Source organism: Chiloscyllium plagiosum, chromosome 12 (genome assembly GCF_004010195.1).
Source record: "Chiloscyllium plagiosum isolate BGI_BamShark_2017 chromosome 12, ASM401019v2, whole genome shotgun sequence".
Taxonomy (NCBI): domain Eukaryota; kingdom Metazoa; phylum Chordata; class Chondrichthyes; order Orectolobiformes; family Hemiscylliidae; genus Chiloscyllium; species Chiloscyllium plagiosum.
In genome coordinates, this window is record NC_057721.1 from 1,469,667 (window position 1) to 1,482,371 (window position 12,705).

At 41.9% G+C, this 12,705-nt stretch overlaps 1 protein-coding gene across 2 annotated transcripts in view; it reads right to left on the bottom strand.

Annotated features, from left to right (window-relative positions):
* tmco3 (transmembrane and coiled-coil domains 3) overlaps positions 1–9,398 on the bottom strand; it is a 40,982-nt gene extending 31,584 nt beyond the window's left edge. The window contains exons 1-3 of one of the 2 annotated variants that reach the window (XM_043700244.1): positions 8,368–9,396; positions 7,192–7,708; positions 3,490–3,669 (exon numbers count right to left, since the gene is read on the bottom strand). In XM_043700244.1, coding sequence (XP_043556179.1) covers positions 3,490–3,669; positions 7,192–7,638 — 627 coding nt within the window. In that variant the 5' untranslated portion in view covers positions 7,639–7,708; positions 8,368–9,396. Of the gene's footprint in view, positions 1–3,489; positions 3,670–7,191; positions 7,709–8,367 lie in introns of both variants that reach the window. The other variant, XM_043700245.1, reaches the window with a different exon arrangement.
* Positions 9,399–12,705: the final 3,307 nt, after the last annotated feature.

Sequence of the window (12,705 nt, forward strand, 5' to 3'; positions counted from 1 at the left end):
ATGATTTGCTTAGCTGTTAGTGAACAAAACAAATCCCAGTCATCAACTGCAATTTTCAATCTTGAGCTATTCCTTCAACTAAGCAGTCCAAGGATACTTGGGAGTGCAGTGAAATAGGATGTTAGCTGTTTTAAGAACCTGTCTCTCCAAATGTAATTTTTAATTGGAAAGCTGCATGTGAAATTGGCAATTCTTGTCTGATTGGAAAATTACAAATTTTAAAAGGCTGACAGTAAGGTTTTCACTCAGAGGGAGCATAAGACCATAAGACATAGTCCATTTGACCCACTGAGTCTGCTCTGACATTAAATGTGATCATGGCTGATTTGATCACTTTCCTGCCTTTTCCCCTACACCCCTTGATTCCCTTACTGATTAGAAATCTATCTCAGCTTTGAATATTTTTAACAATCCAGCCTTCTGTGATAAAGAATTACACAGCTGCACTACTCTCATGGAAGATGTTTCTCCTCAGCTGTCTTAAATGGGCAACCCCATACTCTAATTATGCCCTCAGGTCCTAGATTCTCCCACAAGGGAAACAACCTCTCCACATCTACCCTGTCAAATTCCCTATGAATCTTATGTTTCAGTAAGGTCTCCCTCATTCTTCTAAACTTCAATGAATAGAGGCCTAGCCTACTTAATCCCTCCTCAGAAGGAAATCCATATATATCTAAGAGTAATCTAGTGAAGTGTCTCTGGACTCCCTCCAATACCAGTACATCTTTCCTGAGACAAGGGGACCAAAGCTGTACATTGTATTCCAGCTGTGATCTATCTAGTATCCTATATAGCAAGACTACCTTATTTTAATGACTCTCTCAGTCATTCCTGAAGGGCTTTTGCCCGAAACGTCAACTCTCCTGCTCCTTGGATGCTCCCTGACTTGCTGTGCTTTTCCAGTACCACACTCTCGATTTTATTTTAATACTCCATTCTCTTCACAAAAAAGACCAAGAGTAAAAATTGCCTTCCCTTTTACCCACTGAACTTGGATGCTAATTTTTTGAGATTCATGCACAAATTACTCATTGTGAATTTCTGCTCTTTACCTTTTAGTGCACTTTGGTTTAACACCAGCAACAATCTTATACCTAACAAGCTATCTTTAAGAAATACTTTAACAAATACTAGGAACCTAAACACAAACTAAAGACAAGCAATACTTCTTTAAAATAATTCATAATGGAATGTGGGTAATACTTGGAGAAAGTAGCAGTGTACTGCCTTCTATTTGGTGTTGGTACACTCACAGTGCTGTTAGTGTGGAAGTTCCAACTATTTGTTCCAGCAATATATTTCCAATACAGGATGATGAGCAGCTTAGAGGAACTTGTAGCCCGTTAAATGCAAGTTAGCAAAGTCTGTTCTCATCATTCAATACAGACTGAAGAAAGAGGGAGAGTATCAATTCAGAAAATTGCCCTTTAATTATTAGGATGAGACACGCACTAAACCCATGACACTCCCTGTAGCTGAGTGTTCTGTATCAGGTTAAGTCGAATTTAAGACTTGAGATGTGGGGCACTGACTGGACAGAAGTAGCTGAGATAATTTACTTTTGGTTCTGAGACTGCCGTTGCCTAATTCAGCTGCAACCAATGTTAAGAACTCTACCTCACACCGTAATGGCAAAACCAACCACACCTTAAGGCCTGAGAGTGTTCCATTGGATTCAAATGGCAATTATCAGACACTCTAGGTAGGAATAGTGACACTGTGCCAATGTGTCAGTGGAGATCACTACTTGATGGTTAAACACCATACCTCACTGGGATAGTGGTTAGTGAGTTTAGAAGCAGGAATACCATCACTAAACCAAATCTAGGTAGCAGTATCTGGTAAATGCTCTACATCTTTGTGTATGTCCGAACAACAATTTTCTGTCTATTCTGAACTCCATTCTCCCAAATTACTATCATTTCTACTCAAATAACCTAATTCCCCATAGTGTGCAAGTTCCTCCCCAATTTCCACATCGACCTTACCAAATGAACAAAACACAAATTGAAAGTTATGTATTGTTCACTAACATTTCAATGTATCTAATAAGTTATCTTTCTGCCTTTCACTGTCTTCACTAAACTTTTTTTTTTAAATTGAAGTTTTCAGCTTTTCCCAAAGGCTCCAACCTGGATTTAATGCATTTCCCTTGCACTGTAAGCAAGCAGTCAGTTGTGCTCTCTGGACAATAGTATCTAACCCTCCACTGAAACCAAAAAGTGTATTCAACATAAAGTGTCTTTGCTGTTTGAAACCAAGCTCATTTCTTTTGAAGGGAAGGAACCTCTAACTATCTCACCTAAGTTGTTAAAAAAAAAGTAATCAGCTTAATGTTTACCTGCTGGCAGAATCAGAGATATCTGAATATCTGACTTCTGACACCTTTCAAAAACATCCAGGAACTAAATTAGTTTGAGAAGCTAGTTATTGGGGAATCAGATGTGCAGAAATTTCTTCTTGTAAAAATTTTTACTTCAGAGAATAAATATTAATTTTATAAATTCAAGTTACAAGTCAATAAATTTTTGGATTAGATGGTAAACAAGGGATTTGGGGTGAGCTCAAGGAATTTAATGCCAACTCTGAAGAAAAGTCACAAACGTCAAGATCTCAACAATTCAGGCTTCCAAGAGGCTAGACATGCCCTTGAATGTTGCTATAATCTGTCTCCTATATATGTTGAAAGAGAGACACTTGAGTGTATGAAGCATTTTTCGCATTTAGTCAGCCATCTCTTTCTGAAAATGCCAGACAAGGAATTCCAACATTGAGCCAACTGTGCCAACTCTGCCTTCTGCAAACTACAACAGTGAGCATTTGTTTACAAAGATCTCCACAAGTCAGCAAAAGTATTCAGTGCACAGCAATGGCTGTCACTACACTTGTCCTGCAATGAAGCTTGGACTGCGTATCAGTGACACACAACATTAGAGGAATTCCATCAGTAATGCCTCTGTTACATATTCCAGATTCAATGGGAGGGTTGGCAAACATACATTAGTTAAATAAAACAAAGAATTACAGGTGAAGATCTGGAATAAAATCTAGAAATGACTGTAAAACCTCAACAGGCTGGCCAAAATCTGCGAGGAGAAAACAGCACTAATGTTTCGAATTCAGTGACTTCTTCAAAACATTAAATAAATCCAGCTCCACAAACACTCAGACAAAACTCCTGCAAACTCAACTTTGAAAGACTGTAAGCTAAGAAGATATGAAAAGAAAAGCAAAAAATATCCTGCACTTCAGAACCAATACCATTAGACCATGACTACATTGGAAATGCTGTGAGCAGATTTGGGTCCCCTATTCCGGAAAGATGTGCTTTGGAGGGGGCCCAGAAGAGGTTATCATTGAACTAATGGACAGCTGATGATGGGTAGTGCAGAAAATTGCAACTGAGGTGAAAGATGTGAAAGTTGGAGCAGATTCAAGAAGCTAGATTGCCGACTCCAATTACTGTGTCCTTATCCAGAAACTCACCAATTTGTTGTTGTCAAACACATGGTCATCAATCTCCTCCTCCAAGCGATCAGCAGCCTTCCGCACATCTTCAAGAATTTCATCAAGGATTGATAAGCTTCTGTTTGCATGCTGCATATTTTTGAGTGCCTCAGCTTGATGTTTCTCTGCAGCCAATAACTCCACATACTCCTTTTCCTCCTGCAGTTTAAAGGGAGCAACAATATCAGAAATAGCTTACATTTTCCTCTTTCCCTCCTATCACCAAAGCTTTCCATGTCTTACAACTGGCAGTGATGCTTTTACTGACGTCATTATCAAAGCACCAGAGAATCGGGGGAGTGCCAAGCAAGCTCATGTACCCCAGGCATAATTGAGGCCCATGTCGATACCCTTGGCCACATCTTTGAGTTGAAGAAAACGAGAAAAGTTAAGGGAGACCTTGTTCAAAGTGAGGGACAGCTCAGCCAGACTGAGGAGGGTAGCGGTAGATTGGGACAGTTCAAACCTTTTTTCCAGAAATAAGAGGGTGTGGGCCACCAAGACTATCCTGATGGGGGAATGGACGGATAAAGGGGATTGCACATCCATGGCAGCTGCTCCCCACGAACAGGAAAATTTGAAACGGATGTAATGCATCACAAGAATTGTGGATGTATATGGGAAAGGACTGAACAAGGGGAGAAAAGAAAATAGAGTTGAGGTTGGAAAAAAATACATCCCCTGGACAAGGTACAGACAGAAACAATGGGTCAAGAACAAAGAACCCAGGAACAGGCCCTTCGGCCCTCCAAGCCCGTGTTGATCCAGATTCTCTATCTAAACCTGTCACCTATTTTCTCAGGATCTGTATCCCTCTGCTTCCTGCCCATTCATGTCGAGATACATCTTAAATGATGCTATTGTGCCACACCTCTACTGCCTCCATTGGCAACGCCTTCCAGGCACCTACCAGCCTCTGCGTAAAAAACTTTCCATGCATATTTTCCTTAAACGTTTTCCGTCTCACTTTGTAGTGATTTTGTAGCCCTCAATCAGGGATCCAAACCTCCATCTTTCTAATGAAAATAATCTTCATCTACTCAACCTCTCTTCATAGCTAGCACCCTCCATACCAGGCAACATCCTGGTGAACCTCCTCTGCATCCTCTCCAAAACATCCACATCCTTTTGGTAATGTGGTGACCAGAACTGTACGCAGTATTCCAAATGTGGCCGAACCAAAGTCTCATACAACTGTAACATGACCTGCCAACTCTTGTACTCAATACCCCGTCCAATGAAGGAAAGCATGCTGTATGCCTTCTTGACCATTCCACTGACTTGCGTTGTCACCTTCAGGGTACAATGGACCTGAACACCCAGATCTCTCTGTATATGAATTTTCCCCTGGGCTTTTCCATTTACTGTACAGTTCACTCTTGAATTTGATCTTCCAAAATGCATCAACTCGACTTGCCCAGATTGAATTCCATCTGCAATTTTTCTGCCCAACTCTCCAATCTATCTATATTCTGCTGTATTCTCTGACAGTCCTCTTCACTATCTGCTACTCCAGAATCTTAGTGTCATCTGCAAACTTGATAATCAGACCTATACCTTCCTCCAGAAGGTATAGTAGTCCCAACTGACGTCAGGCTCACCGGTCTATAATTATCTGAATTAACCCTGCTACCATTCTTAAACAACGGGCAACATTAGCAACCTGGAATAGATCCCATCCGGACCTGGGGACTTGTCCACCTTAATGCCATTTAGAATACCCAACACTTCCTTCTACCTTATGCCGACTTGAGCTAGAGTAATCAAACATCTGTCCCTAACTTCAACATGCGTCACATCCTGCTCCTTGGTGAATGCGACGCATTAAGAATCTCACCCATTTTCTCTGACTCCACGCATAACTTTCCTTCTTTATCCTTGAGCAGGCCAACCCGTTTTCTAGTTACCCTCTTGCTCCTTACATACGAATAAAAGGCTTTGGTATTTTCCTTAACCCTGTTTGCTAAAGATATTTCATGACCCGGTTTAGCCCTCTCAATTCATTGTTTCAGATTGGTCCTACATTCCCGATATTCTTCCAAAGCTTCATCTGTCTTCAGTTGCCCAGACCTTATTATTGCTTCATTTTCCCTCTTAGCTAGTCTCATAATTTCACCTGTTATTTATGGCTCTTGAATCTTGCTATTTCTACCTCTCATTTTCACAGGAACATGTCATTCCTGCGCTCTCATCAACCTCTCTTTAAAAGTCTCCTACGTATCGAATGTGGATTTATCTTCAAACAGCTGCTCCCAATCCACATTCCCCAGCTCCTGCCGAATTTTGATATAGTTGCGCTGGGAATTACAGACCAGACAGTCTTAAGTCAGTGATGGGAAAATTACCGGAGAGGATTCTGAGAGACAGGATTTATGATTATTTGGAAAAGCATAGTTTAATTAGAGATAGTCAGCATGGCTTTGAGGGGGATAGGTCATGCCTTATAAGCCTTATTAAATTATTTGAGGATGTGAAAAACACATTGATGAAGGTAAAGCAGTGGATTTTAGCAAGGCATTTGATAAGGTTCCCCATGGAAGGCTCATTCAATAAGTAAGGAGGCATGGGATACAGAAAAATTTGGCTGTCTGGATATAGAACCAGCTAGCCCATAGAAGATAGAGGGTGGTAGCAGATGGAAAGTATTCAGCCTGGAGCTCGGTGACCAGTGATGTTCCACAGGGATCTGTTCTGGGACCTCTGCTCTTTGTGATTTTTATACATGACTTGGATGAGGAAGTGGAAGGGTGGGTTAGTAAGTTTGCCAATGACACAAAGGTTGGCAGAGCAGTGGATGGTGTGGAGGGCTGTTGTAGGTTGCAACAGGACATTGACAGGATGTAGAACTGGGCTGAGAAGTGGCAGATGGAATTCAACCTGGACAAGTATAAAGCAATTCATTTTGGAAGATCAAATTTGAATGCAGGGTTAAAAGCAGGATTCTTGGCAGCGTGGAGGAACAGAAGGATCTTGGAGTCCACGTCCATAAATCCCTCAAAGTTGCCACCCAAGTTGATAAGGTCGTTAAGACGATGTGTGGTGGGTTGGCTTTCATTAGCAGGGGATTAAGTTTAAGAGCCGCAAGGTTATGCTGCAGCTCTATAATGCCCTGGATAGTTGTGTTCAATTCTGGTCACCTCATTATAGGAAGGATGTGGAAGCCTTAGAGAGAGTGCAGAGGAGAGTTACCGGGATGCTGCCTGGACTGGAGGGCATCTCTTATGAAGAAAGGTTGACGGAGCTAGAGCTTTTCTCATTAGAGTAGAGGAGGAGGATGAGAGGTGACTTGATACAGGTGTACAAGGTGATGAGAGGCATAGGTAGAGTGATTACCAGAGATTTTTTTCCCAGGGCAGAAATGGCTATCACGAGAGGGCATAATTTTAAGGTGATTAGCAGAAGGTTTAGTGGAGATGTCAGAGAGTGGTGCGTGCATGGAATGCACTGCCAGCAGTGGTAGTAGAGTCAGATACGTTAGGGACATTCAAGTGATTCTTGAATAGGCACGTGGATGATAGTAAAACAAAGGATATGTAGGTTAGTTTGATCTTAGAGTAGGATAAAAGGTTGGCACAACATCAAGGGCCGAAAGGCCTGTATTGATTTATGTTCACATTCGAAGCATAAGTCACACTTTTTCAATGATAAGTTATGACACATCATGAAGCAAAAACATCTCACCTTAATAGCAGCTTCCCTCAAGGCTTCCAGACGTTGCTTGCTGCTTTCTCTCATGTTCACTATATCTTTATAATCCCCCTGAAGAACTCTTTCAAGCCCATGGACTGCTTGGAACACTGATTTCTCGCTCTCATTCAGCTCTGCCTGGAAGATCTCGAACGTATGGACCTGAAAGACCTTCTCTGCCATTGACAGTCTCGAGTCCGCTCCAACAGCTTTAATTGCTTTCTTCAATTTATTCAATACCACATTCTTCTGGCGAAGCATGCCAGACAACTTCTTACAATTGTCCATGATCCATAGTGTCCCTTTAGTGATTGTTGCTCCTCTCCCTCGGTGCAGTTTGATCGCATGGTTGGCCACATCTACAAACTCTGCTGCCTGCACTGCACAGCAGGAAGCCAGGATAAATACAATCCACAAAATTTCAGAATTAATCTGTTTCATTTTCTGACACTTAATTCACAGCTACAGAAAGACAGGGTCTGATAAGTTTCCATTCTGATTAGTTACAATTCTGAAATGGAACAGATTTAGTAGTTAGAATCACAGCAATTCAAACTACATTTAAACTGGGCAGTGAGTTTCTGTGTAACACAATGACCTCCTTTACTAACATAGTAAGATTTCGTTACTCGGCTGTTACAAGTTCATGACTGACAGACATGATCAAGCATAATTATGTTTTGACAGTAAAGGTTGATCATTCTTAGGTTGAATCCCCTGAATCAGCCAGTTATTTCCATTGTTCTGCCACTACTTACTCTGGTGTAGATCACAGATTATAGAAACAGGTCATTCGGCCCATCGAGTTCACACAGACTCTGAAGAGCATCTTGTCCAGACCTGCCCCTATCCTATCTCTGTAACCCTGCATTGCCCATGGCTAATGTAACTAGCCTGCACATTCCTGAACACTATTGGCAATTTACCACGGCCAAGCTACCTAACCTGCACATCTCTGGACTGTGGGGGGGAAACCTGTATTACAGTACCATTATATACATGTGATACAGAAAAAACATTTATACAGAGACAGAATTTTTCCAAAACATTATGTTTAAAATTCATGATAATTCTGTAATGAGAACTTTGTTCCAAAATTTCCTACAGAGCCTAGGCCAAATATAAAACCAGGTCAAATTTCAATATAGTTGTTATCTTCATTTGCCGCACCTCATTCATGTTGTTTTTATTTGCTGGAGGCCATTCCAACTGCTAAAGTTCTGTGTCACTGTGCTGTGGAATACCCTGTATTTACTGCAGCTCAGAGCAGCACTCAGAAAACAAATTCTGGATTACTGATGCTGGAAGAGCACAGCAGTTCAGGCAGCATCCTAGGAGCAGCGAAATCGACATTTCAGGCAAAAACCCTTCATCAGGAACTCCATCTAGGCCAACAAGAATACACATTAACTGACACTATGTTAACAACTTGGGAGTTCTTTATCATAAAAGGACTACAGAGATGTAAAGATGGCTCACAATCTCAGTGCAATCAGGCAATGGGTTGAAATCTGCATCAGTGTTGGCCACATATAGTAAGAAGAAAAAGAGCAAAACAGAACCTGGAAATGAGGGAGTGGTCAAGTACATTAATGGACTACACAACTGGAGTTGAATGGAGGACGAAAAGCCACTGGCTCCATAAACATAATTCTCAAAACTCATCATTTTAATGAAGCTCAATGTCAGGATTTTCTCACTATCTGTAAAGCACCTCCAAACATTTCATTTTTATCAAAGCTCTAAAAGTATGAAAGTTGTGGTCGACAAGTGATCATTCTGTAAAATACCACAGTAAACAGAGTGTCATTGGGTGAGCCAACTACAGAAAATATAGCAATGTACTTCTATCATCGTTGCAGCATAAAAGCCGATTATTCAGTCTAACTAGTCCATCTGGATGTCTGTGCCTGAGAGATGTCGCCACCCATCTGACTTCATTTCATCCTATCAGAATTTACCTATTTATCCAGCTTTCCTTTGAATCCATCCACAATGTCACCTCAAACCACTCCCAACAGCAATGAATTGCACATAACGTCATGCACAATTTCATCCAAATGTTTGTTATTTCTCTAAAATTCCAAACCTTTTCTAAGTTTATTAGATGTTTTAACCAGCTTAGCAACTGCCCTGACAAGTTCAGTTGCCTTTGTTTCCAAGTCACTTGCACAACTTCAGTACAAATTTGTCATATGATCATTTTGTTCACCTTAGAATTTCTTGTGCAAGGTTACTGACTGCTCTTTAGACTCAATTATTCTTTAGATCTGTTTCTTAAAATTTTCTCTTAGCTGCTTTTAAAGTCTCAATCTGTTCTCCCACTCTAACAAAGACATTTAACATATTAAAAACTAAGAAATGGAGCTTTAGGTTGACAACATAATGATTCCGCAGAATGCCAAAACAAACAGTGAAAGGGTCATGGGTGAGTCAACTACGTAAACACAGAACTGCAATTACCAATAACTATGTGCAGAAAATCAGGTTATTCAGAATGACTGGTCCATCTGGATGTTTCTGCCCCATATGAGTTTCCTCTCATCTTACATCATCTCATTCAGTTAAGGTTTACCATATTTATCCTGCTTTCCCTCAAATCTATGCCATCCAGCCGATGATCCAGACTGCAGAGCTCAAAAATGTTTAGTTTATTAGTCTTTCATAGTATATAGTACAGAAGACATCCTTTGGCCCATCAAAACCATATTGCTAAAGTTACACTAAATCAATGCCAGTCCCACCTTCCACCACTCGCCCATAACTTGAGATGTTATTTCTCTGTTTATAATACGGAATTCAACCAACTGTTCTTATTGACCTTATTCCTGTCCAGAGTGTTTTGTTTTTGCATAATACTTCATAGAGGCTTTGGACACGAAGTTGCCTGGAAGGCGATAAGTAGATGAAGGTGGAGAGTGATGATGATAGCTCAGAGTGGAGGGTGGATCGGAAAGATGGCAAGGAAGATGGACAGGATGGACAGTTCAAAAGGGCAGTGCCGAGTTGGAGGGTTGAATCTGGGATAAGGTGGGGGGGGGGGGGAGAGGGGAGATGAAGAAACTGGTGAAGTTGACGTTCATGCCATGTGGGTTGGAGGGTCCCTAGGTGGAAGATGAGGCTCTGTTCCTCCAGGTGTCAGGTGGCTAGGGTTTGGCAGTGGAGGTGGCTCAGGACTTGCATGTTTTTGGCAGAGTGGGAGGGGAATTGAAATGATCAGCAATAGGATTGTTTGGTGCTTGTGTGCCAGAGATGTTCTCTGGGAGGTTCCCCAAGTTGGCAACCTGTCTCCCCACTGCAGAGGAGACCACATGAAAAGCAACAGACACAGGAGATGAGATGTTTGGATGCACAGGAAAATCTCTGCTGGATGTGGAAGGACCCTTTGGGGCCTTGGATGGAGGTGAGGGAGAGGTGTGGGCGCAAGTTTTACACCTCTTGTGGTGTCGAAGGGAAGATGCCGGGAGTGGAGGGTGGATTGGTGGGGGGCATGGACCTAATGAGAGTGTCATGGAGGTAATGGTCTCAACAGAATGCTGAGAGGGGTGGGGAGGGAAATATATCTCTGCAGAATGCTTTTGTGGTTGGAAAGTTGGTTCTCTGCACTGATCAACTTTTCCTTCAATTACTCATTATATACAAGATGGTTATGGTTGATCTTGATGTGGAGGAGCCACTGTTGGACTGGAGTGGACAAAGTTAAAAGTCACACAACACCAGGTTATAGTCCAACAGGTTTATTTGGAAACACTGATTTTCAGGCTACCTCTTGAAGGAGCATGCTCCGAAAGCTAGTACTTTCAAATAAACTTGTTGGACTATAACCTGGTGCTGTGATGTTTAACTATGTTTGGACACAATAACATTAGGGAGTTTGACAAGTTTAGCATAAGTGAGCAACTGCTGCAATACAGTTGTCACCATGGTACCATCTTCGCTGGCCAAATCATTGCCCTATATAAAAGAAATAGGCAAACGGAGGACTATGAGATGCAAATTTTAAAGAATTATACCTGACGGTAAAGGTCTCTGTTCTCCAACACCGCCAAAGGCCCTACTTTTAATTGTACTGGTCCTGCACTTGGTTGATTTACCATATCCAATACCTCGCATTAATTCAAACTAAACTCCATCTGCCACTCCTCAGCCCAGTGAGTGATACACCTTTAATTTTACAATTCTCTCCCCCTCTCCAGGAAGCCTGCACACTTCGGCCTTGATTTTCACAAAGACCCTGAGCTTGGTTTGCCTTGTGTGGCTGGGGGAGGAGGGACAGATTGCAGACACAGTCAGTGGGGAGGAGAGGCTGGACAGTAATCAGCGGCCTGGTATCATTTCATGGTTTTAGGAAGAGGGTAGTCACACGTTAGAGGTGGGCAATAGTGATCGTTTTTTTTTGGGACCAGAAATTATAGTCTTTTTGGTCTCTGGTGTTCAGTAATAAATATCTATTCGAGACCCATCATTGTGCAGAGTGTGTCTGCATGATTTATGTCCTTAATATTGCAGACTACAGATAATAGCGATTTAAAATAGAAATCAAAGCCAAGCAATTAAAGATGTTGTGGGCGGCACGGTGGCACAGTGGTTAGCACTGCTGCCTCACAGCACCAGAGACCCAGGTTCAACTCCCACCTCAGGCGACTAACTGTGTGGAGTTTGCACTTTCGTCCTGTGTCAGCGTGGGTTTCCTCCGGGTGCTCTGGTTTCCTCCCACAGTCCAAAGATGTGCAGGTCAGGTGAATTCGCCATGCTAAATTGCCCGTAGTGTTAGATTAGGGGTATGGGTCGGTGTGGACTTGTTGGGCCGAAGGGCCTGTTTCCACACTGCAATGTAATGTAATCTAAATCTAATGTAATCTATTCTCTCAGTAACAATGTCAATTACAGAGTCACTTTACAAATTAACTTTATACAAGGGAACAGAATTACATTAATAAATTCCATGAATATGCCCAATATATGGAACTGTACAAATTACATAGCACAGAAGAGGTCTATTTGGTCGATCTTATCCAAACCAACGCAACGAAATATGCTTCTTCATTCAAAGTCAGCAGTTCATAAGACCATAAGACATAGGAGTAAGTCACACAACACCAGGTTACGGTCCAACGGGTGTATTTTTGGAGCACTGCTCCTTCCGCAGGTTAAGTCACTTCACCTGATGAAGGAGCAGCGCTCCGAAAGCTTGTGATTTCAAATACACCTGTTGGACCATAACCTGGTATCGGGCAAATTCTAACTTTGTCCATCCCAGTCCAACACCGGCCCCGCCACATCACCCCTTCAGATCATTTTGTACCATATTAGCCACAATCAGCAAGGAACTGTCCCTTGTGTCGCTCAATGTATCAGTACGGTTACTTGTTTTGTTGGAGGAGTAAGGGGAATACTTAAAATATTCAGTCACCTTGACTATTCTAAGCTCAAACCTCAGTAGGGACTGAGGGAACACTTTGCAATTGCACCACCTACACCGTTTAATATCACAGTGCAGCCTGCAGC